Source organism: Hylobates moloch, unplaced genomic scaffold (assembly GCF_009828535.3).
Source record: "Hylobates moloch isolate HMO894 unplaced genomic scaffold, HMol_V3 SCAFFOLD_11, whole genome shotgun sequence".
Classification (NCBI taxonomy): Eukaryota; Metazoa; Chordata; class Mammalia; order Primates; family Hylobatidae; genus Hylobates; species Hylobates moloch.
The window spans coordinates 47,014,045-47,039,351 of record NW_026652286.1 but is presented as its reverse complement, the minus strand read 5'-3'; the positions used below and the strand labels follow the sequence as shown (position 1 = coordinate 47,039,351).

The window sequence follows — 25,307 nt, the reverse complement described above, 5'->3', positions numbered from 1 at the left end:
AGCTGGAGGAGCAGTGAGGACTTGCTTGATCAGTCTTGACAAGATGTGGCAGGCCCACAGCCTTCACTGCCTCTAGGCCCCCTGAGTGGGTCACTGTGGTTCCTTCAGACATAAGAGAGACCCCTTATGACCCCAATCCCACTGACAGACTCTGCCTCCTGGGCCCACTGGCCCTGCCCAGACATGAGAGTGGTGTATTAGTCCGTTTTCATGCTACTGATAAAGACATACCTGAGACTGGGCAATTTACAAAAGAAAGAGGTTTAATTTACTTACCGTTCCACGTGGCTGGGGAAGCCTCACAATAATGGTGGAAGACAAGGAGGAGCAAGTAACATCTTACATGGATAGCAGCAGGCAAAGAGAGGGCTTGTGAAGGGGAACTCTGCCTTATAAAGCCATCAGACCTCATGAGACTTATTCACTATCATGAGAACAGCATGGGAAAGACCTGCCCCTATGATTCAATTACCTCCCACTGGGTCCCTCCCACAACATGTAGGAATTTAAGATGAGATTTGGGTGGGGGAACAGCCAAACCATATCATTCTGCTCCTGGCCCCTCCCAAACCTCAGGTCCTCACATTTCAAAACCAATCATACCTTCCCAACAGTTCCTCAAAGTCTTAACTCATCCTAGCATTAACTCAAAAGTCCACAGTCCAAAGTCTCATTCAAGACAAGGCAAGTCCTTTCCACCTATGAGCCTGTAAAATTAAAAACAGGTTAGTCACTTCCTAGATACAGTGGGAGTACAGCCATTCCAAATGGGAGAAACTGGCCAAAACAGAGGGGTTACAGGGCCCATGCAAGTCTGAAATCCAGCAGGGCAGTCAAATCTTAATGCTCCAAAATAATCTCCTTTGACTCCTTGTCTCACATCCAGGTCATGCTGATGCAAGAGGTGGGTTCCCATGTTCTTGGGCAGTTCTGCCCCTGTGGCTTTGCAGGGTACAGCCTCCCTCCTGGCTGCTTTCACAAGCTGACGTTGAGTGTCTGCAGCTTTTCCAAGTGCATGGTGCAAGCTGTCAGTGGATTTACAATTCTGGGGTCTGGAGGACAGTGGCCCTCTTCTCACAGCTCCACTAGGCAGTGCCCCAGTAGGGACTCTGTGTGGGGGCTCCAACCCCACATTTCCCTTCTGCACTGCCCTAGCAGAGGTTCTCCATGAGAGCCCTGCCCCTGCAGCAAACTTCTGCCTGGATATCCAGGTGTTTTCATACATCCTCTGAAATCTAGGCAGAGGTTCCCAAATCCCAATTCTTGACTTCTGTGCACTGGAAGGCTCAACACCATGTGGGGCAGGAACCATCACATATGCATTGTGCACACATTATGGGCTAATATGATTACTATAGGAAAAAATAATAATCAGGGCAGCTCCCATGTTTTGAACACTGTGGAAGCTGCCAAGGCTTGATGTTTGCACCCTCTGAAGCCATGGCCCGAGCTCTACATTGGCCCCTTTCAGCCACAGCTGGAGCAGCTGGGATGCAGGACACCAAGTCCCTAGGCTGCACACAGCATGGGACGCTGGGCCCAGCCCATGAAACCATTTTTCCCTTCTAGGCCTCCAGGCCTGTGATGGGAGGGGCTGCCATGCAAACCTCTGACATGCCCTGGAGACATTTTCCCCATTGTCTTGGGGATCAACATCCGGCTCCTCTTTACTTATGCAAATTTCTAGAGCCAGCTTGAATTTCTCCTCAGAAAATGGGATTTTCTTTTTTATCAAATTGTCAGGCTGCAAATTTTCTGAACTTTTATGCTCCACTTCCCTTATAAAATTGAATGGCTTTAACAGCACCCAAGTCACCTCTTGAATGCTTCGCCACTTAGAAATTTTTTCTGCCAGATACCTGAAATCATCTCTCTCAAGTTCAAAGTTCTGCAAATCTCTAGGGCAGGGGCAAAATACCACCAGTCTCTTTGTTAAAACATAACAAGAGTCACCTTTGCTCTATTTACCAACAGGTTCCTCATCTCCATCTGAGACCACCTCAGCCTGGGTTTCATTGTCCATATCATTATCAGCATTTTTGTCAAAGCCATTCAGCAAGTCGCTAGGGAGTTCCAAACTTTTCCACATTTTTCTCTCTTCTTCTGAGCCCTCCAAACTGTTCCAACCTCTGCCTGTTACCAAGTTCCAAAGTAGTTTCCACATTTTTGGGTATCTTTTCAGCAATGCCCCACTCTACTGGTACCAATTTACTGTATTAGTCAGGGTTCTCTAGAGGGACAGAAATAATAAAATAGATATACAAAGGGGATTTTATTAACTCACATGATCACAAGGTCCACAGTAGGCCATCTGCAAGCTGGGGAGCAAGGAAAGCCAGTCTGAGTCCCAAAGCTGAAGAACTTGGGGTCTGATGTTTGAGGATAGGAAGCATTCAGTAAGGGAGAAAGATGTAGGCTGGGAGGCTAGGCCAGTCAAGTCTTTTGCCGTTTTTCTGCCTGCTTTATAGTCTAGCTGCATTGACAGCTGATTTGATGGTGCCCACCCAGATTAAGGGTGGGTCTGCCTTTCCCAGCCCACTGACTCAAATGTCAATCTCCTTCGGCAACACCCTCACAGACACACCCAGGATCAATACTTTGCATCTTTCAATCCAATCAAGTTGAGTCAGTTTTAACCATCACAAGTGGGAAGAAGGCAGGGAGGGGGAGGACAAGCTCACCTTATCTCCATCTCAAGCCCATTACACAAATGCATTCTAGATCCTCTCAATAAGCTAAGAGGTGAGAGTTGTTGTGCCCACTTTACTGAGGAAGAAAAGTAGGCTCAGAATTTAGTGAATTGCCCAAGGTCTCACTCAGCTAGTTAAAAAAGGCAGTGGGTGGGTGGGGAGAGAAAGGAAGGAGACAGGGAAAGGAGGGCTTAAAAAAAGTGCTAAAACTTGAGTTAGAATGAAGACTTGTCACTTCTGCTCAAAGCTCCTCTTCATTGCAAGCATAACTTTAATTTTTCTCTCTTCACTAAGAGAGAAATGACATTCTCCTAAATGTCATTTAAGTGTTTTCCTCCCTACCTCCCAGTCTTGTCACAGAAAATAGATTTTACTAATTCCTACTCCAAAGACCAGAGGCCCCATTGTTCAGTATAGAGGTCTTTTTCCAGAGTAGTCTAGAGTGCTCTAGGCAGAGCAGGCATATCCTAGAGGAATCCCCCCATAGCCCTGAGAGACGAGAACTCAGCCTGGCTCACAGGCCCAGGTCAACCTCTTTCAGACAGTGCAAGGAGAGCCAGCCTTTGGCCCCAGTATCCCCAAAGAAGCCAGGCATGGACTCCTCAGCCCAGCATACTCAGGCAGCCATGATTAGCCTACCTCGGACACCCCAAATCAGGATTTCCCAAGGTCTACCCTGTGCTAATTAGAAAAGGTGCCCCTTCTGACAGTTGCAGCCTTATAATTGCAAGAGCTGGGAGCTCCACTCTTGGCTGGATTTCAGGCCTCATTTGCCTCTTGGCCAGATACTTCTGTACGGGGCACCAACAGTAGCAGCCCTGCTCAAACACATCCACCTATCTGAGCCCCTGAATCTGGAACCCATCTGTCACTAGCTGGTGGGATCAGCCTCAGCACCTTAGCAAGTATAAGTGTGTCTGCCGCCCCATCAAGCTCAGGGAAGTCTGACAAGGATCTGCCCCAACTCTGGGCCTAGTACAAGACCTATGCCCTCCCATTTGGAATGCCTGAAGCACTGGGATACTCACTGGCCTTGGAAGCAGACATGGAAGCCCACTCTCCCAAGAGTTGTAAGGACATTATAGCTTTCCTCCAAGTGAGCATCTTCATATGAGGGGTGGAGATTCTTGACTCTGGCCTCAAGATTCATCTTTCCTGTTAGGTCTTCCCTCACTGATTTCTACTGCCACCACCATGCTGGCCTTTGGAAGCCTCACTCCCCACTTTCAGGGCTCTAGGTCGGATGTGTTCACCCAACTATTCCTTACAGCCATTGACACAGCAGATGCCAGGCTAGAGTGTTCAGACCAGGCTTTAGAAAAGGTTTCTGAGTAGCAACAAAGAACATATTATGAACCTGGATGATTGGACTGGCAAAGTAGATCTTCCTCAGCTCCAGTCTGGAATTCTTTCAATGGCACCTTCCTGAATCCATGGCTCACTTTAACTCGGGCTGCTGGGGATCATCCTTAGGGTCACTTCAATGCCATAAAGTCTCAAATGAAAGGAGTGTGTCAAGAAAGGCAAGAGTGTCCTATCTTGCCCAGGACCTACCTTTGAGTTTCCAATTTTGAAGGATCTCTGCTTCTCCAAGTGATTAAAAATAGAATGGCCATTAATTCATTCAACAAATACTTAAGTCCCACTATGCTAGGGGATGGAATAATATGGTAAACAAACAAACTTGGCACCCTCCCCTCAAAACTCATACCTGCCCATAGGACTTGGTGTTAACCCAAAATGCATGGCCTATAACCATAATTCAACTTCAAAACAGAAACCTGAGCTTCCAAACCAGGCACATAGAGTAGCAGGAAGGGCACTGCAGCTTCTTGACAATTTTCCAATGCCTCGACCCCAAAGAAACCTGAATCTGGGGTCACTTAGGGGAGGGAGCTAAGGAGAGAGGTATCAAGAAACACAGGAGGACCTCTGTCTTTGGCCACAGTGTGGCCACCAAAGGCAGAATATAAGAGTCCAGATCAGATATAGGGTCAGGTTATTGTCTGGATGATGGGTACAATGGAGCCCCACACTTTTCACCCTTGAATCTCGTATTTGACCCACAAACCCATGGAGTTCAGCAATCTCTAGCTTGGCAACTGTCCAGACATAGCTTATGCTCTGTGCTCTGACCCTTATTCTCCCCTTTGCAAGGATAAAAAGCCCCTTCCACACAGCTGGAAGTAGTAGGCAGTTTACAAATGCTAATTCAAGGTCTCTTTGTCCACAGACTATCCAGTCCTCAGCTGAGCCCAGAGTCTTACAAACCTGCTGTATGGTGGTGAAACATCCTGTGCCCACTTGTCCAGATCTGTGCTCATGCTATGATGTTACCTTTATTGGAAAGAATATCAGTACGAATTCCAGGTAATTACTATGTCATGAGAAAGCTAAATTTCTGACCCAGGAAGGATACAGCTGACTGACAGACTAGGGACACAAGTTGGACACCTGTTTGGGAAGTGAAGCTTGATTCCATAGGAACACTAGTAGTAACAGTCTGTATTCCTCCTACCTCATGAGGCTGGCAAAAGTGTGAGTAGGAGGCAGGTAAGGCAATAGATGAAGAAGTAAGTACCATAACATAATTCTACTCCAAGAGCAGTCTGTGCACCTGCAGCATCAGCATTACTTGGGAACTTGTTACAAATGCAAATGTTCAGGTGCCATCCCAGATTTACTGAATTAAATTCTTGTGGAGGGGGAAGCTTGAGGGGCAGTGGGGCCAGGAAACTTTTTTTAAAAAAAAAAAAAAAAAAAAAACCTCTTCAGGTGATTCATATGCACACATAAATTTGAAGGTATTGCTAACATGTCTTAGTTCAGGCTACTATAACAAAAACACCTTAGACTAGGCAATTTTTAAACAAACACTTATTGCTCAGAGTTCTGGAGGCTGAGAAGTATAAGATCAAGCTACCAGCAGATTTGGTGTCTGGTGACGGCTTGCTTTCTGCCTCACAGATGGCACCTTGTTGCTGCATCCTCACATGACCGAAGGGCAAAGGGGCTAACAAGCCTCCTCGGGTCTTTTATAAGGTCACCAATGCCATTGATGAGGACTCTGCCCTCATGACCTCATCACCTCCCAAAGACCCCACCTCTTAAGACCATCATCTTGGGTGTTAGGTTTCAACATACGAATTTGTGGAGGACACATATATCCAGACCATCACATACACATTGTGCACACATTATGGGCTAGTATGATTACAGTAGGAAAAAATAATAATCAGGGCAGCTCCCATGTTTTGAACATCTTCTATGCGCCAAAGGTTTAAACTTTTATCTAAAAAAGTTTTATCTATCTCCAACTTGTGACTCAGAGATAAAAGGTATTTTTATTTTTATTTTTTTCTTTTTTTGAGGCAGGGTCTTCACTCTGTTGCCCAGGTTGGAATGCAATGACGCGATCACAGCTCACAGCAGCCTCAACCTCCTGGGCCTCAGGTGGTCCTCCCACCTCAGCCTCTTGAGTAGCTGGGACTACACATGCGTGCCCCTACACCTGGCTAATTTTTGTATTTTTTTGTTGAGACAGGGTTTCACCATGTTGTCCAGGCTGGTCTTGAACTCCTCACCTACCTTTGCCTCCCAAAGTGCTGGGATTACAGGCGTGAGCTACCATGCCCAGCCTATTCTAGTTTTTACAGATGAAAAACCTGTATTTTCCCAAGTGACTCAATCTTTCCAAGGTTCAGTTTCCTGATTTGCAGGTTGGGACAATGCCTTGCTTCTTTGGCTGTTGTGAGGATTAGGGATGATGTGTGAAGGACCATCCACATTGCAATGGTGGGCTGAGACCTAGTCACTGGGTACAGCTTCAGAGACTCCCCCATAGTGGAGAAAGGCAGAGACAGGGTTACTGGCTGTAGTCCCAAACAGAATCTATCTCCAACTTGTGACTCAGAGATCTGCCTTGTGTCTGAGGCCTCTGGCCTTCTCACTTGGCACTAAGTCAGCTTCATCTGCTATCAAGTTCTGTTTACCCCTTAAGAGAATCCAGGTTCTCATTTCTGATTCTATTCCTAGTTGGTGACAACAGAAACTATGTTTAGGATGACTCTGAGTCTTGGAAGCCATCTGATCTGAAGCTTGGGGGCACTGGAAAATAATCTCCAGCTAGGTCTGGGCTTCCAAGGAGAGAAATGAATGCATTTCTTTTGGATAAAATGGAAGGGGAAAACCTTTGGTTTGAGAGGCGACTCTAGTGCACTGTAAGACACATTATTACAGTTGCCTCATCAGCTGCCCTCTTACCAGCTGCTGAATGTCCTCCCATGTTCCAAGGACTTAAGAGGCACTATCTTTGCCTCATATCAACCTGCAAGGTAAGCATTGCACCTCAGTTCTGCCTCTTCTTTGCTATACGACAAAAACAGAGGTTTTTGTCACACTTACTGATTGTGTGACATTGGAACGTATTGTGTAACCTTGCTGAATCTCAGCTTTCCTAACTCTAAACAGCCTTGCTGAATTAAGCGAGAGAATGTATGTATAACCCAAAGTACATAGTAGGCAGTTTACAAATGTTATTCCCCTTGTACTCTTCTTCCTATACTGTAATATACCTGGCCTTGTGGTGGGCACAGAGGACAGAGACCACTCAGATCAAGTCCCTTCCCAACTACTTGGGGCTGAGATTTCCCTCTTCCATACCCAGGCTGGGTTGTTCCTCACAGCAGGGGAGCAAAAAGTCTGGGGCACAGTCAGAAGGTTGGTGAAAACCATCAGGCCTGCAGTTGCTAAGGATGGACTGAGGCAAGGCATGATGGTCATCCACCTTGGAGTTCCCTCCTCAGTGGGCCCTGCCTTCCTCCCCTCTTTCTGCATCACTCTCATTCTTAGCATCCAATGGTCAAACTTTGCCAGTGCTGAAGGATAATGGAGATCAAAGGGAGGATGGCAATTTATCTTCTTCCTATTGACACAACACTTCACTGTTTTCTAAACCCTTTTGAGGATTCACTAACTCATCAGATCTACACCACTCTCTGGTGAGGGGGCTGGGCAAGGGTTGTGCTCATGATAGCGCTGAATCAACTGGTTCCCAGGAGGGCCAGTGACTTGCACAAAGTCATCCATCAGGTTACTGACAAGCTCTAGGACAAGGACCTTGAACTTCTGGCTCCTCCTCGTCCAGTTCTCTCTCTGTTCTAGCCCAATGTCTCTCCTGGTAATGTACTGTTAGGTAATACTGTTCATCAAACTTTAGTATTTTTTTTTTTTTTTGAGACGGAGTCTCGCTCTGTCGCCCAGGCTGGAGTACAGTGGCGCTATCTCGGCTCACTGCAAGCTCCGCCTCCTGGGTTCACGCCATTCTCCTGCCTCAGCCTCTCCGAGTAGCTGGGACTACAGGCGCCCGCCACCACGCCCAGCTAATTTTTTGTATTTTTAGTAGAGACGGGGTTTCACCGTGGTCTCGATCTCCTGACCTTGTGATCCGCCCGCCTCGGCCTCCCAAAGTGCTGGGATTACAAGTGTGAGCCACCGCGCCTGGCCTCAAACTTTAGTATTTAAAGTAATTTCTCGGACAATCTTCATGCGACATCACCAACAGGTTAACAAAGCCATTAAAGCTCATAGTGATTGGAACCTGCAAACATGCCACTAGAACTTAGTGAAGTTGATCAACCTGTTGATTGTGTTGCCTACCACTTAAGATGTGTACGCTGCCTGTTGCACGGCTCTTGCTTCAATTCCAAAAGCAAACTCTCTCACTTTGGGAGGTACTGTGTCACTTATTATTACAATGCTCATTACTACTTTTGATCAACTTTATACCCTCGTTCCAGAGCTTAAAGAATTCATTACTCCAGACAGATCAATCTTGGGAAAAGAGGGTCAAAATGCTCCATGGTTCATGGCTGACTGGAACAAAATGAGCAACTTCAACACAAGTGCAAAGTCGCTAAAGCTGTCTTCTGATATATTACATTGTGTGCAAGCTGAGTGGCAATCCAATGCAACAAATCGCCAAAAGGTTTAATGCTCTACTATCTGCCATCAGGCCTGGAGGTGTCTCTGTCAGTCGATCTAGATCCTGTGTGTGACTTTAAAGAGGCTGCATCATGGTTAGCATGCAAAGGCCTTGACATCAAAATCACATACTTTCGTTTTAAACTTGATGCTGACCCAAGCCTAGGGATGACCCCGTGTGCCTTTATAAGCCAATTTAAACTCATTGCCACATTTTCTGAAATGACACCATATGTGACAATGCATAGGTTCATTGAGGAAGGTTTCAACCATGCAGCTTTGTTGCCTGGAGTAGGTCATGACATCATAAGGTTCCTGAGGGTCGGAAGACGCCTGATTGAGGAACATGGTGAGGAACTATTTCCTTTCCTCAAAGTATTTAGGCTATGAGGATGTGAGGAATTACCACCTGCTAAGTCCCCAAACCTCTGCATGGCTGTAAATGCATGCAGACGGAAACTGGTCACGTCATTCAGGGACTATCAATCAACCAAGGAATCTTTGTCAAAACTGCCAGATCATGATGTTGATGAAGCAGTCTCAAAGCCACCCCTCAAAAATGCACTTATAAGCAAAGAGGATGAAGATGGATTACAAACTGCATACAACGTAACCAGAGAGGAGATCAAGGTAGCTGTAACACCCAAGCCAGGCAATGAGCAAGTGGGGATTCTATCAAGGCTTCTTGAGGCAATAGAGGTAAGAGAATGCATGCAAACTTAGGAAAAAAAAGGAAAAGTTAACTCCTCATGGCTTACATTTCAGTTCCAGGTAGTGACTAACAAGTTTAGGTACCAATTAATCAAGTTTCTATGAGGATGGGTACTTAAAGTATTTTGGTTGCAAGCTATATATATATATATATAGATATATATATATATGTCTAATTCAAGCTAGCTTAAGAAATAAAGGCTGGTGGGTCACTGGTTCCCACAACAGTGAAGGACCCTACTGGCTATCATCAGGACTCTTGCCGCCTCTCAACCCTTATCAGTTTCTGCCTGGCTCCCTTCTTTCAGTTTTCTACTGACACAGGCATTCTCCACTAGCCAAGGATGTTTTTCTGTGATTCAGCTTTCCAAAAGTGCTGGGATTGCAGGTATGAACCACCATGCCCAGCCTGAAAGCTTTCCAATAGTGAAATTAAGAGAGCAAACTGACCTACCGACAGAGCTTAAGGAGTTATGCTGAAACATTTGGCCAAATTCAATAGTGCCTTAAACATCTCAATGGAAAAACAAAGTCAAGTAAAAATTAGCAGTTAAGTTAAAGCTATCATTCCACTTGATTTGGCTGTTAATAAATATTTGTGGCCCCTTCAGCTACAAGTTGAGAATAATCTCAAGGTGTTTTGAAAAAAGGGTAAGATATGCAGTGGCAAGCACCAGCATTGCTGTCAGTGGTGACTCTGTACCTCTGGCTCCTCCTCTTAAAAGCTAGTGTATGACATTGTGTTCCATAAGCAGGCATTGTAATCCCTGCTTTGCTTCCCTTAATAGGTAATTATGTTCAAATAACAATGTGTAAAAGTGCAAAGGATTATCATTAGTAAAGTTTCTGAGAGTAAAAGTTCTTATCAAAAACCAAGAAATTGCCTCAAATTCATTTTTTAAAACAAGTTGGGTACAAACTAGATATTAGTATAATAGTCATCTTACAGTTTAAGAAAAAAAAAAAATAGTCACCAGAATTAAGTTCTTTATTCCTCTTTGTTGTTTCAAAGAACAATGGTAGTTTTTATAGTACAGAGTATTTCTGGCACTCAGCATCACAAAGCCAAGACACAGTCAGAACACATCGAGCCTCAGAATCTTCCTTGGAGGCCTGGAAAAGTAGTAACTATAGAAAATCCAATTGCGGACAGAGGGAAAATACCAGTGAAGTGAGAACCCCAAATCAAGGCTTGGCTTGATTAGGGTGCCCACTCTTCTCGAATAGGCCATAAATTTTCCCCACTGCGCCTTTTGGGCTGTGATCCTTGGGAAAGCTAGGGACAACCAAGCTTAAGCCAGAGAAAGGCCCATCCCAGGAAGTAGTGTAACTGACCTGGAAGCAGGCCAGAACAGAGAATATACATTGAGGGTGAGTGTTCAGCAGTTTTGAATGCTACACAATCTACAAATGGATGCAACATCCTTCTCCCTACAGCGCAACTCCCCCTAGCCTTCTCAATTAGCTCCTGAGGCTAAGGATGTTTGACTCATTCATTCATTCAGTGTATCTTTACTGTTGGCTACTCTGTTTCAGGCCCTACACTGGGTGCAGAGAACAAAGAGAGGAATCAGACATAGTCCTTACCTTCAGGGAATTCAGAATATGACAGAAAAAAAGCTTATATTTTTAGATAAGCCACTGTGATTCAAGGTAAAAAGGACACAGTGAGGAGTCAGTCAAGGAGTTCACAGCCTAGCAGAGGCCTACAGGGCACAACATAGACAATAATACATGGCAGCCTATGGTAAGGACCGAAGGGAGGCCCAGACTGTGAATTCTGGCACTGCAGAGACAGATGCATGGCCTACTGAAGAGATGGATTATGGCCTACTCGAGAAGAGTGAGAAGCCTAACCTGGTGAAAGTGAGATATCAATTCCTACTGCCCTGGGGAGGAGGCTGTGGAGACTCAGGTTGACCTTTGCGGGTCCTCTGGGCTACCCAACAGGCAGAGTGAAAAGCCTCTTACCCATGGCTGAAGCTGCTTGATGTCCTGTGAATATCTGAGGGGAGACTGGTGACCAGGGGAAACAAGTCCAAATTAAGTACCTAGACAATGGCCTGAGGTGAATAGTGAGAACATGAACACAGCCAGTAGGCTGTGTCGGCAGGAGGCTGGCCTGGGTACATACCAGCAGCAGGAGGCCCCTAACCATGCTTCCTGCACTCTCAGTGTTGGGCCATGTGTGCTGGAAGGATCCATTCTAAGAGTCCAAGGGACAGGAAGGGGGCTCCTGAGGGCAAAGGACGGAGTCCTATGTAGTCCTCTCTACATGCCTGTAGATTATAGGCCACCCATCTGCTTTCCTCTTTTCTTCACAGCTGCTACCACCTGCCCTGTCTTTTCCACCCTATCAATCTGAGTGGCTGAAATGGGTTCAGTTAGGGTACCAGTATCATGGAATAAGTCCCAGGGCCCTGAAGGCCTTGGGTAATTGGCACAGAGTTGGAGTGTCTATAGCTGTCTTTGTTGGTCATCTGGAACTTGGACAAGTTAAGCCAGCTTAAAGTTGCAGTGTTGGGTTAGGACCTTCTCCACAAGCTAAGTGCTGGCCTGTGCAGGTCTCTCTTCCTTCCCACAGGTTTCAGGGAACAGCTCCAATCTGTTGTCATTTCTTCTTCACAGCAGCTACCACCTACACCATCTCTAGCCTAGGCCTCGTGTCTGTGACACTTTCTCTTCCTAAGGTGCCAGGACTCTTCTGATCTGTTCTTTTTCTTCACAGCTGCCATTACCCACTCTGTCCCTTTCTCAAGTCTTTATTCTGGATCTCCCCTGTTCCCAACCCCCTTTTCTTACTATTCCTGAGATAAGCACACAGGCCTGCCCCAATTAAAGAGTTTCCATGCTAGTCATTAAAGAGAAAAAACATGAGGCAGGGGGAAGAAGTAAGAGGAGGGCAATTTAGAGATGGACCTCTTATGAGTACTGGTATTAGACTTCTCTGGGTCACAATGGCACAGACCAAGGTCCCTGCCTTGACTCCCTTCTTGAGTAGCCTTAAAGAAGTTGATATTCTTGGCTGGGCGCAGTGGCTCACGCCTGTAATCCCAGCACTTTGGGAGGCCGAGGCAGGCGAATCACAAGGCTAGGAGTTCGAGACAAGCCTGGCCAACATGGTGAAACCCCGTCTCTACTAAAAATATAAAAAATTAGCTGGGCGTAGTCGCAGGCACCTGTAATTCCAGCTACTCAGGAGGCTGAGGCAGGAGAATCGCTTGAACCCAGGAGGCGGACACTGCAGTGAGCTGAGATTGTGCCACTGTACTCCAGCCTGGGCGACAGAGTGAGATTCTGTCTCAAAAAAAAAAAAAGAAGTTGATATTCTCGTTCTTTTCATCCTTTAGCCCTGGTTGTACGACTTGGCCATCCTCCCTATTCCTATCCACTTGCAGTATAGTGTTCAGGAAAGCTTTGCTGAACAAGGAGTTTCTACCACTCAGGAGGGGGCGGCCCTTTTAATCCTCTCCCTTTCCCCAATTCCTCCCTGCACCAACCCTGCCCATCCCTAGACTTCCACCACCCTCCACCTGCCAACTTGACAGAGGTTTTCCCTGACAGTGGGCCTCATATAAGGAAGTAGAGGAAAGTGTGCATTATTTCACCCAACAGCTGGAAGGTCCTACATGTCAGGCTAAATGTAAACATCTTTACATTATAATAGGCAATGGAAAACCACAAATGATTTAGAGCCAAGGAATGGCAGTAGAAAGTACCTTGTATTAGGCACTCAAGAAATATTTAGATAAATGTATACATGAGTGAAAAATTGTGTATTGGGAAGATTACCTTGGCAAACGTAGGAGAAGCTAAGGGGATTTTTAAAAGCCACTCTAAGCCATGGCTTAAGCAATCTGCTAAAGTAGGTAAAGTTAATCTCCACTTTTATCTTGTAGGACTCTCTCTACCCAACTAGTGCAACTGTAACCCCTAGCCTCCTAGGCTATATTTCATGACTAAGACTTGTTCTCTGTGGTCATTATACAACACCAAATATATTTAGTTGATACCAGTTTAAGCATTAGACTCCTAAAATAGGGACAAAAAAATAAATCTCTCATGATAGAATTTCTGTTGCAATAACAGGCTATGGGGGAAACAATCTAAGGTAAGAACAACCAACGTGGTATCATCTGAGAGACTCAGCATGGACTAAGTTCAGCACGAAAACCATTAGACAAAAAGGCATCCCTACTTCACAAGTAGTGATTCCCATGGGCCTACACAAATAGGCCTGATTCTGAGATCTGGGGGTCCAGAGATCTTCCTAATGGTGAAGATCTTCTCACAGGTAAAGGAGTAGCTGGGCCAGGACAATATCCTGAGAAAAACAAACTTAAGGGAAACCCAGAAACCTGGACAAGCCTTGGACAGACGACTCCAGGCATACTGAAGATGCAACTAAGAAAATTACATCAGGAGCTACCATCACCCCAACATATAGCCCAACATCTACAAACTCTCCCACCAGCTACATTTATTTCCTTGAATTTTCTCGCTCTTCTAGCCCCATAAACTGGTGAACTCCTTGAGGGCAGAGACTGTGGGAAATTCTGTCCAGTGTTTTAAAGTCCTAATCCATGTCCTTTTCCCACTGAGAACTACCCTAATAAATGAACTTCAGCCCATCATCAGGGTAATGCCACCAGAAGCAATAAGCACTATTATCCAGTACTACTGGCATTGAGATTCTCATTGTTTTCCCTAGAAAATGATGCTTTCTGGATGAGGAAGAGAAGGTAAGCAGAACTACAAAGCTGTAGAAGGTAGGAGACTTCATGATTCTTCTGTTTTGCTCAATTCCTCTAGGATAGAGAGCCTACAGAGCTCTGAGCATTATTAAAAGGGTGTGGATATTTTTGTTATTAAAAATGGAACAAATCATACAGATCTGGTCTTCCTTCCTGCCATGACACCTGCTTGTAACCTCACACTTGGATGAGGGGTAAGTCATGTGAAAAGATAAGTCCCCTGGTTTCCATTTTGACATCAGAGTCCTTTATGCAGCCAGGACTCACTGATCATGAAGCATGCAGGCACTATGCTTGTCCTAGGGATGAGAAGATGAGAAATCTTAGAACTAATACTCTCATTTTACAGATGGAAACCTGAGGTCCAGAGAGTTCAGGTGACACATCCAAGGTCTAAAAGCAAGTCAGTGGCAGAGCCAGGACCACATCCTGGTCTTCCAACTCGTAGTTCAGTGCTCTTTCCACCGCAGTAGCTAAGGCAAAATTTTCATTTTGCTCTTTGAGGGGGGAGAAGTGAAAAAAGGTAGGGAACAGAATATTAAGTTTTTTGGTTCTCTGTAGACTTCAGTAGCTTCTGTTAACCTGGCTGTAACTGCCATTTGCATCTATGGAAATTGGGTCCTAAGCCAATTAATTGCTTTTGAATTGGCTCGGGTTCCTACCAGGGCTGGTGCAGTCCCCCTGCAGGTGACTCAGGATTTCCCGGTGTGTAAACAGGCGGAAGGCAATCTGCTCACACTCTTGCTTGGTCCCACATTCAAACAAACACCCAAACAAGCCCTCCTCCTCCAGAGCAGCCAGATCAGAGTAGCCACAGGGCCCACAGTGCAAGATCCAGGGGTGGGACCAGCAGGCAGCCTCCAAGGGGGTCTGGTTGAGATAGATACCTAGGTCAACCCTCCGTTTCCTACTGGTTGGGTGTGAGTACAAGAGCCATGATTCTGATGGTGTTCCAGCTTCCTCCCTCAGCCTCAGTGAACTGCCTGGAGAGCTCTGCTGAATGGTGGGTGCATCTTTGCTACTAGAGTCCTGGCACCTATGCAGGATCTCCAGGGGCCGGAAACTTACCACACTCCCTTGGCAACCATGTGGGGGCTCACAGAGCTGTCGACTCAGGGCCAGTCTCTGAAAGCCTTCACCATGGTCAGTGCTGAGAGCCTCTGCCCGGCACCTGTTTGGTGTCCGGGCACTGCAATATAGCACATGGTGGCCAGCCCTCCCAGTCACCTCTGCCACTTCACATTCTACTGTAACCATGGGCCTAATGAGTCTACCATGGTGCCATGTGACCCCTAGGTCATCACTGTAGATCATCAGAGAATGAGGCCTGGTTTTACATGGTAGCTGGAAGCAAAAGAACCAGGAAGGGATGTAGTAGGTATACGCAGGGATGACCAGTCTCCCTGACTGCAGCTGGATGCCATGACCTGGGCCCACAGCAAATGTGGCCCAGTGCTTCAGCTCTGAGCCAATGACCTCCTCAGTCAAGTCTCTCACCTCACTCCATGAACATCCAGCATCCTGACTATAGATGAAGCAAAGGCGGGCAGCATTCCTGCCTGACACAATCTGTTGACGCTCTGTGACATGGCCCCGCACACAGATGAAGAACAGGAACACACAACCACTCTTCCGCTCCCATACAGGACAGGGGTTCATGGTCCGATGCCCAGGTAGTGTGGCTTCCATCAGTGGCTTCAGGGGCCCCCACTAGACAAGGAGAAGGGAGAAAGTAGGAGTGAGATACTAATAGGAAAACATGAAGCTCGTTAAAAGTATTAGTATTTTTCATAAATAAGAAATAAATGATATTGAAATTTATAAAATCATGAAAGCCTAACTACTCACTAAATTCTCGGATATTACAGGATAACTTAAAAAGCTGGAAAGAGACAATGCTAAATGTTGTACAAGCTGTCTCCTCTGTCTGGAATGCTCTTCCTCATTTCATCTAGATTTCCAAATCATCCTCCATACCCAACTCAAAAGTCACCTCCTTTATAAAGCCTTCCATGAAACTCACTCTCCTCTCCTAATAAATTTATTGTATAACATTGTAACTTTTTATGACTGTCTTCCTTTTCTAGACTATGAGCCTTTTGAGGGCTTATACTATTAGTTACTAATACTGATTCTCCAGCACCTGGTACATAATAGGAGCTAAATATTTTTACAAAGAAAGAAAGACAAAAAAAAAAAAAAAAAAGAAAAGAAAAGAAAGGAAAGGAAAGAAAGAAAAAAGAAAAGGAAGAAAAGCAAAGCAAGGCAAACAAATACAGAAATTTTAAGCAAATAAAGGGAAATTTAAGACAAATTTTTTTCCTTTCTGTACTACACTGGGAAGGCAATTCATAACTTTTGTCGAAAGCTCAAGCATAGATTCAGAGACACCTAGTTCAAACCATGCTTTCATCACTTATTTTGTGACTATGGGCAAGTTACTTAATCTTACTTTACCTCAGTTTCTTCTTCAGTTAAATGGAAAATTTAATAACATCCTCACAGAGGAGTTATTATAAGGATACAATGAGATAATGCCTAATCAGACATATTGCAAATAAAGAAAGGTCTAATCTCCCTAACATATTTTCAAAACAATAGTAGAAATTGGTAGGAAAATTTCCAGGAATCCAACAGAAATGGGCAAAGGGCAAGATCAGACAACTCACAGAAAGAGAAAAAGAAGTTCAGCTTCACTCATAAGAGAGAAATGCAAATTAAAACTAAACTGACAATGGCCAGGCATAGTGGCTCATGCTGTAATCCCAGCACTTTAGGATAGCTTGAGCCCAGGAGTTCGAGACCAGTCTGGGCAACATGGCAAAACCTCATCTCTAAAAATAAAAATAAAACAAAATAACTAAATTGACATAACATTTCACATCTATCAAATTAGCAAAATCATAAAGCTTGACAATACTGTGTTGACAAATGTGAAGAAACTGGCACTTTCATATATGGACTGAAGTGCAAATGGTTCAACCTGTATGTAGGACATATATCAAAATTACAAATACATTTATCCTTTCCCATCATGCCCAATTCTGGGAATTCATCCTAAGGTATATCTGCTCATCAAATTAAGTATGTATAAGATTATTCAAATACAGCATTGCTTGAAGTAGCAGAATACTACAAACAACTCAAATATTTGTCAATAGAGGATGGGTGAAATGAACATGCAATGTGGGGGAAGACCTTTTTTCCATATATAGTGATATGGAAAGATTTCCATACTTTTTTTTTTTTGAGATGTTGTCTTTTTCTGTCAACCAGGCTGCAGTGTAGTGGTGCGATCTCAGCTCACTGCAATCTCTGCCTCCCAAATTCAAGCGGTTCTCATGCCTCAACCTCCTGAGTAGCTGGGATTACAGGCTTGCACCACCACGTCCAGCTAATTTTTCTATTTTTAGTAGAGACGGGGTTTCATCATGTTGGCCAGGCTGGTCCGAAACTCCTGACCTCAGGTGATCCACCTGCCTTGGCCTCCCAAAATGCTGGGATTACAGGCGTGAGCCACTGCGCCTGGCCTGATTTTCATAATATATTCTTAAATAAAGAAAGCAAAATACAGAATAGTGTATGTAGTATGCTACTTTTTGCATCAGAAATGTGGAGGAAAGGGACTTCTGGTTACAGCAAACTAAATAATTGGACCAATCCTTCCACTGAGAACTTGAAAAGATAGGTAAAATATTTAAACAAAAACAAAATATCTGGAAGCACCAGAGAGCAAACAAGGGAATGAAGAATTACAGGCTAAGTTCTTTCATAGAGGTTGGCTGGTCCCTTTTCCCCTTAGGGTACCCTAGTAATTCTCAAAGAAGTAACCGAAAGGCTGAGAAGCTGAGCAAGTCATTTGACAACCTTATGGAGTAGAAGGACAAAACTTGAAGGCCTGGTAAACTGTCATGTAATTTGAGATGGAACCTTAAAGGGCCAAATCCAGGGAATAAGGATGGAACTGAGGCAGAACAGCCCTTAAAACCATCACTCTAGAAAACTGGTTGACATTATCTATTTAGGTAGAACATACACATACCACATGAGCCAGTAATTCCACTCCTAGCTACATACCCAACAAAATGTATGCCTGCAGTACCAAAATCACATATAAGAATATTCATAGCAGTATAATCTATACTTATAATAACTAACCCAAGTATCTAACAACAGTAAAATGGATTACTTAATTGTGGTATGTTCATACGACAGAATACTAAGCAACAATGAAAAACAAATTAGGGTTACACACAACAATTTGGATAAATTTCAAGAATACTGAACAGGCCAGGCGCGGTGGCTCACGCCTGTAATCCCAGCACTTCGGGAGGCTGAGGTGGGCGGATCACGAGGTCAGGAGATTGAGACCATCCTGGCTAACACAGTGAAACCCCGTCTCTACTAAAAATACCAAAAAAAAAAAAAAAAAAAAAATAGCCGGGCGTGGTGGCGGGCGCCTGTAGTCCTAGCTACTCGGAAGACTGAGGCAGGAGAATGGCGTGGACCTGGGAGGCAGAGCTTGCAGTGAGCTGAGATCGCACCACTGCACTCCAGCCTGGGCCACACAGCGAGACTCCGTCTCAAAAAAAAAAAAAAAAAAAAATACTGAACAAAAAAAGCCAGACCAAAAGAATACATAGATTAAAAATACGCAAAACTAAACTCTAGGGCTATAAATCAACTTAATATAATCAACTTTTCCTTTGGGAAGGAGGGCGGGGCCATAAGAGAAGCTTCTCAGATGCTGACAACATTCTATTTCTTGGAATATTAGTTGTGAGTTCTATATATGAGTCCACAAGTGTTGGCTTTGTCATAACTCATTGAGCTGACATTTATGTTTTGTGCATTTTACATTTATGTTTTATGTTTTCTGTATATGTTATCACTTCACATTTTTAAAAGTTTTTAAAAGGGCTATTAAGAGTACATACTTGTTTTGCTTTGTTTCTGTATGAAGCAGCATTGAAAAGATAACAAGAAAAAATAGTGATTGCCTATAAGAGGTAGGGGAATGGAAATGAGATATATATCTTTTTATACTATTTTTATTTTTCAGCTATATGAAATGCATTAACTACCTAAAACAAAAAATAAATTTAAAAAATTAATTTCTATAGAAATGGACAAAACAGATTAAGCAGGCTCTGATCATAGACTCTCAGAGCCATTTGCCTGAGGCCAGGAGCTTGAGATCAACTTGGGCAACATAGTGGGTCCTTATCTCTACAAAGCATTTTGTTTTACATGATCTGGGTCTAGATAATTTTTACATTATCTACTTGGAAGGCTGAGGCAGGAAAATCACTTAAGTCCAGGAGTTCAAGGCAGCAGTGAGCTATGATCAATCACTGCACTCCACCCTAGGTGACAGATCAAGACCCTATTTCAAAAACAAAAAAGAAATCTAAGCCATAATGGACCACAACGGTTATCTAGTGCTAACTCCCATCGCATGGAAGAGTCCCCTCGCAGTCTTCTGGATAAAAGACCATTCCGTCCTTGAACTAAGCTAGATCAACAGGGAATTCAAGATCTCTGGGACAGCCCATTCTATACCAGAGTGCCCTGAGCACACTAAACATGCCAGAGATATGTGATCAAGTCAGCTTACTTATTAAGCAGTCTAGTTTTTGAGAAGTCAGAAGTTTAGTCATCCTTAATGGCTGAGAGAAGAAAATTATTTGAGCCAGATATATCTAACATACAACCGACATGAAGGTGGAAAAAAGAGTAAACACAGCATGAAAGCCTTGGAATCTAAGATGATCTCAACTAGCTGGAGCAATGGGACATATAAAACAAGCTGAGACTTGACAGAGATAAAACAGATTGTGGCTTAAAAATTTGCATGGGGTAAACTGATTAAAGAACAAATGTAGGCCAGGTGCTGTGGCTTATGCCTGTAATCCCAGTACTTTGGGAGGTCGAGGCGGGTGGATCACTTGAGGACAGGAGTTCAAGACCAGCCTGGCCAACATGGTGAAACCCTGTCTCTACTAAAAATGCAAAAAAAATTAGCCAGGCATGGTGGCACATGCCTGTAGTTCCAGCTACTTGGGAGGCTGTGGCAGGAGAATCGCTTTAACCCAGGAGGCAGAAGTTGCAGTGAGCCAAGATTGTGCCACTACACTCCAGCCTGGGTGACGGAGTAAGACTCCATCTCAAAAAAAAAAAAAAAAAGAAAAAGAAAAACAAGAACAAATGTAATGGCCAACAAGCATATGAAAACATGTTCAGCATCACTAATTAATGGGGAAATACAACTAAAAAACACAGTGAGGTATCACCCTGACACCTATTTGGACAGCTACCACACACACACACCAGAAAATGACAAATGTCGGTGAGGATGTAGAAAACTAGAACCATTGTGTACTGTTGGTAGGAATATAAAATGGTGTAGCCACTATGGAAAATGGCATGCCAGTTTCTCATTACATATAAAATTACCAAGTGATCCAGCAATTCCACTTCTGTGTTTATGTCCAAAAGAATTAAAAGCAAGGTCTCAAAGAGATATTTTCACACCCTTATTCATAGCAATGTTATTCACAATACCCAACAGGGAAAAGCAACCAAAGTATCCATCAAGAGATGAATGGAGCCCGGGCAACATATTGAAACCCCATTTCTACAAAAAATAAATAAATAAATAAATTAGCTGGGTATGGTGGCACACACTTGTAGTCCCAGCTACTCAGGAGGCTGAGGGTTGCTTGAGCCCAGGAGTTCGAGGTTGCAGAGCCATGATCATGCCACTGCACTCCAGCCTGGGCAACAAAGTGAGACCCTGCCTCAAAAAAAAAAAAAGAATAAACAAAATATGGTATATACATACAATGATATATCATTCAGCCTTAAATAGGAAGGAAATTCTGACATATGCTACAACATGGATGAAACTTGAGGACATTATATAAGTGAAATGTCCAAAAAGACAAACACTATACAATTCCACTTATATGAGATATCTAGAGTAGTCAAAATTATAGGAACAGAAAGTAGATTAGTGGTTGCCAGGGACTGAGGAGGGAGAAATGGTGAGCAGTTTAATGGGTGTAGACTTTCAGTTTTGAAAAATCAAAAGTTCTGAAGATTGGGTGCACAATTTGAATATACTTGGCACTACTGAACTGTACACTTAAAAATGGTTAGGATGGTAAAATTTATGTTAGATGTATTTTACTACAATTATTTTTTTTTTTTTTAAATAACAGCAAATGTGAAAAAGACTTGGAGGTTTTGGCTGACCATCTACTCAACATTAATCAATTGTGCTATGTAGCTACCAAGAAAGTGCTATTTTACCTTCAATTGCATGAAAGGGAATACAAGATAGGATAGCTCACCTCATTGCAGAGCTGGCCGGTCTACCCTTGGAGTCCCAAGTTCAATTCTGAGTATCCTACTTTAAAAAAGACACTGCTATCTCAGACCAGATCCCAAGAACAGTAATCACAATTTTCAAGGAGCCAGAAACCAAATCAGGACTGTGCCCTAAGAAGTTACAGAAAGAACTGAAGCTGTTTAGCCCAGAAAACAGAATACTCAGAGGGCATGAATGCAGCTTTCAGGTACTTCAGAGAGTAGTTCTCTGAAAAAGAGATTTTATCTACATTTTGTATAGATTGACTGCCCCAGAAGGCAGAACAAACCAATGGGTAATTATAGAGAAGTAGAGATCAGCTCATTCACACATAAAAAACAGCTGCCACAGAAATCAGGTGCTCAGCTGAAGAGTTGTGCAAGGAGACCCTTAATGGAAAATGACAAATGTTTAGTTCTTACTATGTAGTATCTATTATTAATTATATGTTGCAGCTGATGAAACGGAGAAGCGTCAAGTATCCAAGGCCACAAAGCCAATAAATGATAGGTCTTGACTGACTCCAAAGCCATGCTCTTAATCACTAAGATTTTAGTAACTACCAATAGAATACAGATTTCTATATTGGGAAAGAAGTTGGGCTCATGATTCTTCTAACTTCAAGATTCTACAATTAAATAAGTCAGAGAATGAAATAAAGAGAGAATGAGTTAAAGTGGACATGTTTGTGAATGTGTGTGACTACTGAGTAGTGAAGTTATGCAACAGGCGTGGTCTGATAAAAAATGCTTGCTGGGCTCAGTGGCACCTGCCTGTAGTCGTGGCTACTCAGGAGGCTTAGGTGAGAAGACTGCTTGAGGCCAGGAGTTTGAGGCTGTAGTATGCAATGATCAAGCCTGTGAATAGCCACTGCACTCCCGCCTGGGCAACGCAGGGAGGGCTCATCTCTAGACAGACTGACAGACAGACAGACAAACAGATAGATAGTTAAAATTTAAAAGGCTGGGCACAGTGGTGTACACCTGTAGTCCTAGCTACTCAGGAGGCTGAGACAGGAAAATTGCTTGAGCCAGCAGTTCAAGACCAGCTTAGGCAACACAGAAGTTGTCTCTAAAAAATAGTATTTTTAAAAAATGCTTAACAGCCTACTGTCTGTGATCAAAAACAGTGCAACATGACCAATGACCACAGGCAATGCTTGTCCTAGAAGAAAGGAAAGAGCTAGAATCTCAAGTTCTACTGGGCTGTAGGGCTGGGCCTCTGTGGAGGCTAGTTATACATGCAGAAGTCTGGTCCCGGGAGGCCATGAGAAAGACTCATGAGAAGATAAGGTGAAAGAACAGGAACTGAAAATCCCACAAAGTAAAAAACTTCACCAAGAGAAATGTGAGCCAGTGTTATCAAAAGCAAAGATAGGGATTGATGGCAAGGCCCATGTTCAGCAGAATAGCATTTGCACTGTGCACTTTAACAGCAGAAGAAGGTTATCTGCTGTGGATATGAAGATTTAATGGTCAGATTTGAGGCATCTGTAGGTAAAAAAGCAGGGTAGGTTAGGAGTATTAAAGTGCCTTCTATATAGATATAGAGAGATGACACAGCTATATATATTTTTTACAAAAGACTCTCAAAACCATTGTCTCATTTAAGCTAGCCCTGGGAGAGAGGAAAGCAACAATAAGAAATACAGGCATATGTGATTTTATTGCACTTTGCTCTACTGCATTTGTCAGATATTGCCACAAAACGGAAGGTTTGTGGCAACCCTGAACTGAGCATGTGCTCACTTCATGTCTTTGTCATGTTTCGGTTAATTCTCACAATATTTCAAACATTGTCATTATTATTATATCTGTTATGGTGATCTTTCATCAGTGATCTTTGATGTTATTACTGTAATTGTTTTGGAGTACAACAACTGTGCCCATATTACATGGTGAACTTGATAAATGCTATATGTGTCCTGACTGCTCCACCAACCAACTGTTCCCTCATCTCTCTTCCTCTCCTTAAGCCTATTCCCTGAAACGCAACAATATTGAAATTAGGCCAATTAGTAACCCTACAATGGCCTCTAAGTGTTCAAGTGAAAGGAAGAGTTCCCCATCTTTCACTTTAAATCAAAGCTAGACATGATTAAACTTATGAGGAAGGCATGTTGAAAGCCAAGACAGGCCGAAAGCTAGGCCTCTTGTGCCAAACAGCCAAGTTGTAAATGCAAAGAAAAAGTTCTTTTTTTTTTTGAAACAGAGTCTCCCTTTGTCACCCAGGCTGGAGTGCAGTGGCTCGATCTCTGCTCACTGCAACCACCGCCTCCTGGGTTCAAGCGATTCTCCTGCCTCAGCCTCCTGAGTAGTTGGGATTACAGGCGTGCACCACCATGCCTGGCTAATTTTTTTTTTTTTTGTATTTTTAGTAGAGACGGGATTTCAGCATGTTGGTCAGGCTGGTCTCAAACTCCTGACCTCGTGATCCGCCTACCTTGGCCTCCCAAAGTCCTGGGATTACAGGCGTGAGCCACCACGCCAGGCTGAAAAGTTCTTGAAGGAAATTAAAGGTGCTACTCCAGTGAATACAGGAATGATAAGAAAGCAAAACAGCCTTATTGCTGATAGGGAGAAAGCTTCAGAGGTCTGGATAAAAGATCAGACCAGCCACCACATTCCCTTAAGACAAAGCCTAATCCAGGGCAAAGTTGTAACTCTCTTCAGTTCTACAAAGGCTGAGAGAGGTATGGAAGCTGCACAAGAAAAGTTGGAAAGTAGCAGAGGATGGTTCATGAGGTGTAAGGCAAGAAGCTATCTCTATAACATAAAATGGCAAGGTGAAGCAGCAAGTGCTGATGGGAGAAGCTATAGCAAGTTATCCAGAAGATCTAGCTAAGGTAACTGACAAAGGTGGCTACACCAAACAACAGATTTTCCCTGTAGACGAAACAGCCTTCTACTGAAAGATGCCATCTAGGACTTTCATGGCTAGAGAGAAGTCAATGTCTGACTTCAAACCTTCAAAGGACAGGCTGGTGACTTTAAGTTGAGGTCAATGCTCATTTATCACTCAGAAAATCCTAGGGCTCTTAAGAATTATCCTAAATCTGGGACGGAGCCAAGATGGCCGAATAGGAACAGCTCCGGTCTCCAGCTCCCAGCCCGAGCGACACAGAAGACTGGTGATTTCTGCATTTCTGCTTGAGGTACCGGTTTCATCTCACTAGGGAGTGCCAAACAGTGGGTGCAGGACAGTCGGTGAGGCGCACTGTGCGCGAGCCGAAGCAGGGCGAGGCACTGCCTCACTCGGGAGGCACAAGGGGTCGGGGAGTTCCCTTTCCTAGTCAAAGAAAGGGGTAACAGACGGCTCCTGGAAAATCGGGTCAGTCCCACCCTCATACTGCGCTTTCCCAACGGGCCTGGAAAACGGCACACTAGGAGATTGTATCCCACACCTGGCTCGGAGGATCCTATGCCCACGGAGTCTTGCTGATTGCTAGCACAGCAGTCGGAGATCAAGCTGCAAGGCGGCAGCGAGGCTGGGGGAGGGGCGCCCGCCATTACCCCGGCTTGCTTAGGTAAACAAAGCAGCCAGGAAGCTCGAACTGGGTGGAGCCCACCACAGCTCCAGGAGGCCTGTCGGCCTCTGTAGGCTCCACCCCTGGGGGCGGGGCACAGACAAACAAAAAGTCAGCAGGAATCTCCAGAGACTTAAACGTCCCTGTCTGACTGACAGCTTTGAAGAGACTAGTGGTTCTCCCAGCACGCAGCTGGAGATCTGAGAACGGACAGACTGCCTCCTAAAGTGGGTCCCTCACCCCTGAGCAGCCTAACTGGGAGGCACCCCCCC

The 25,307-nt window shown here is 44.2% G+C and overlaps 1 protein-coding gene across 1 annotated transcript in view; it reads right to left on the bottom strand.

The window, feature by feature from the left end:
* Nucleotides 1-9,259: 9,259 nt before the first annotated feature.
* The window catches only part of NEU3 (neuraminidase 3), a 29,491-nt gene continuing 13,443 nt past the window's right edge, over nt 9,260-25,307 (bottom strand). Inside the window, 1 exon segment of the mRNA XM_032166942.2 lies at nt 9,260-15,847. Within this exon segment, the coding sequence (XP_032022833.1) occupies nt 14,768-15,847 (1,080 nt within the window). The 3' untranslated portion in view covers nt 9,260-14,767.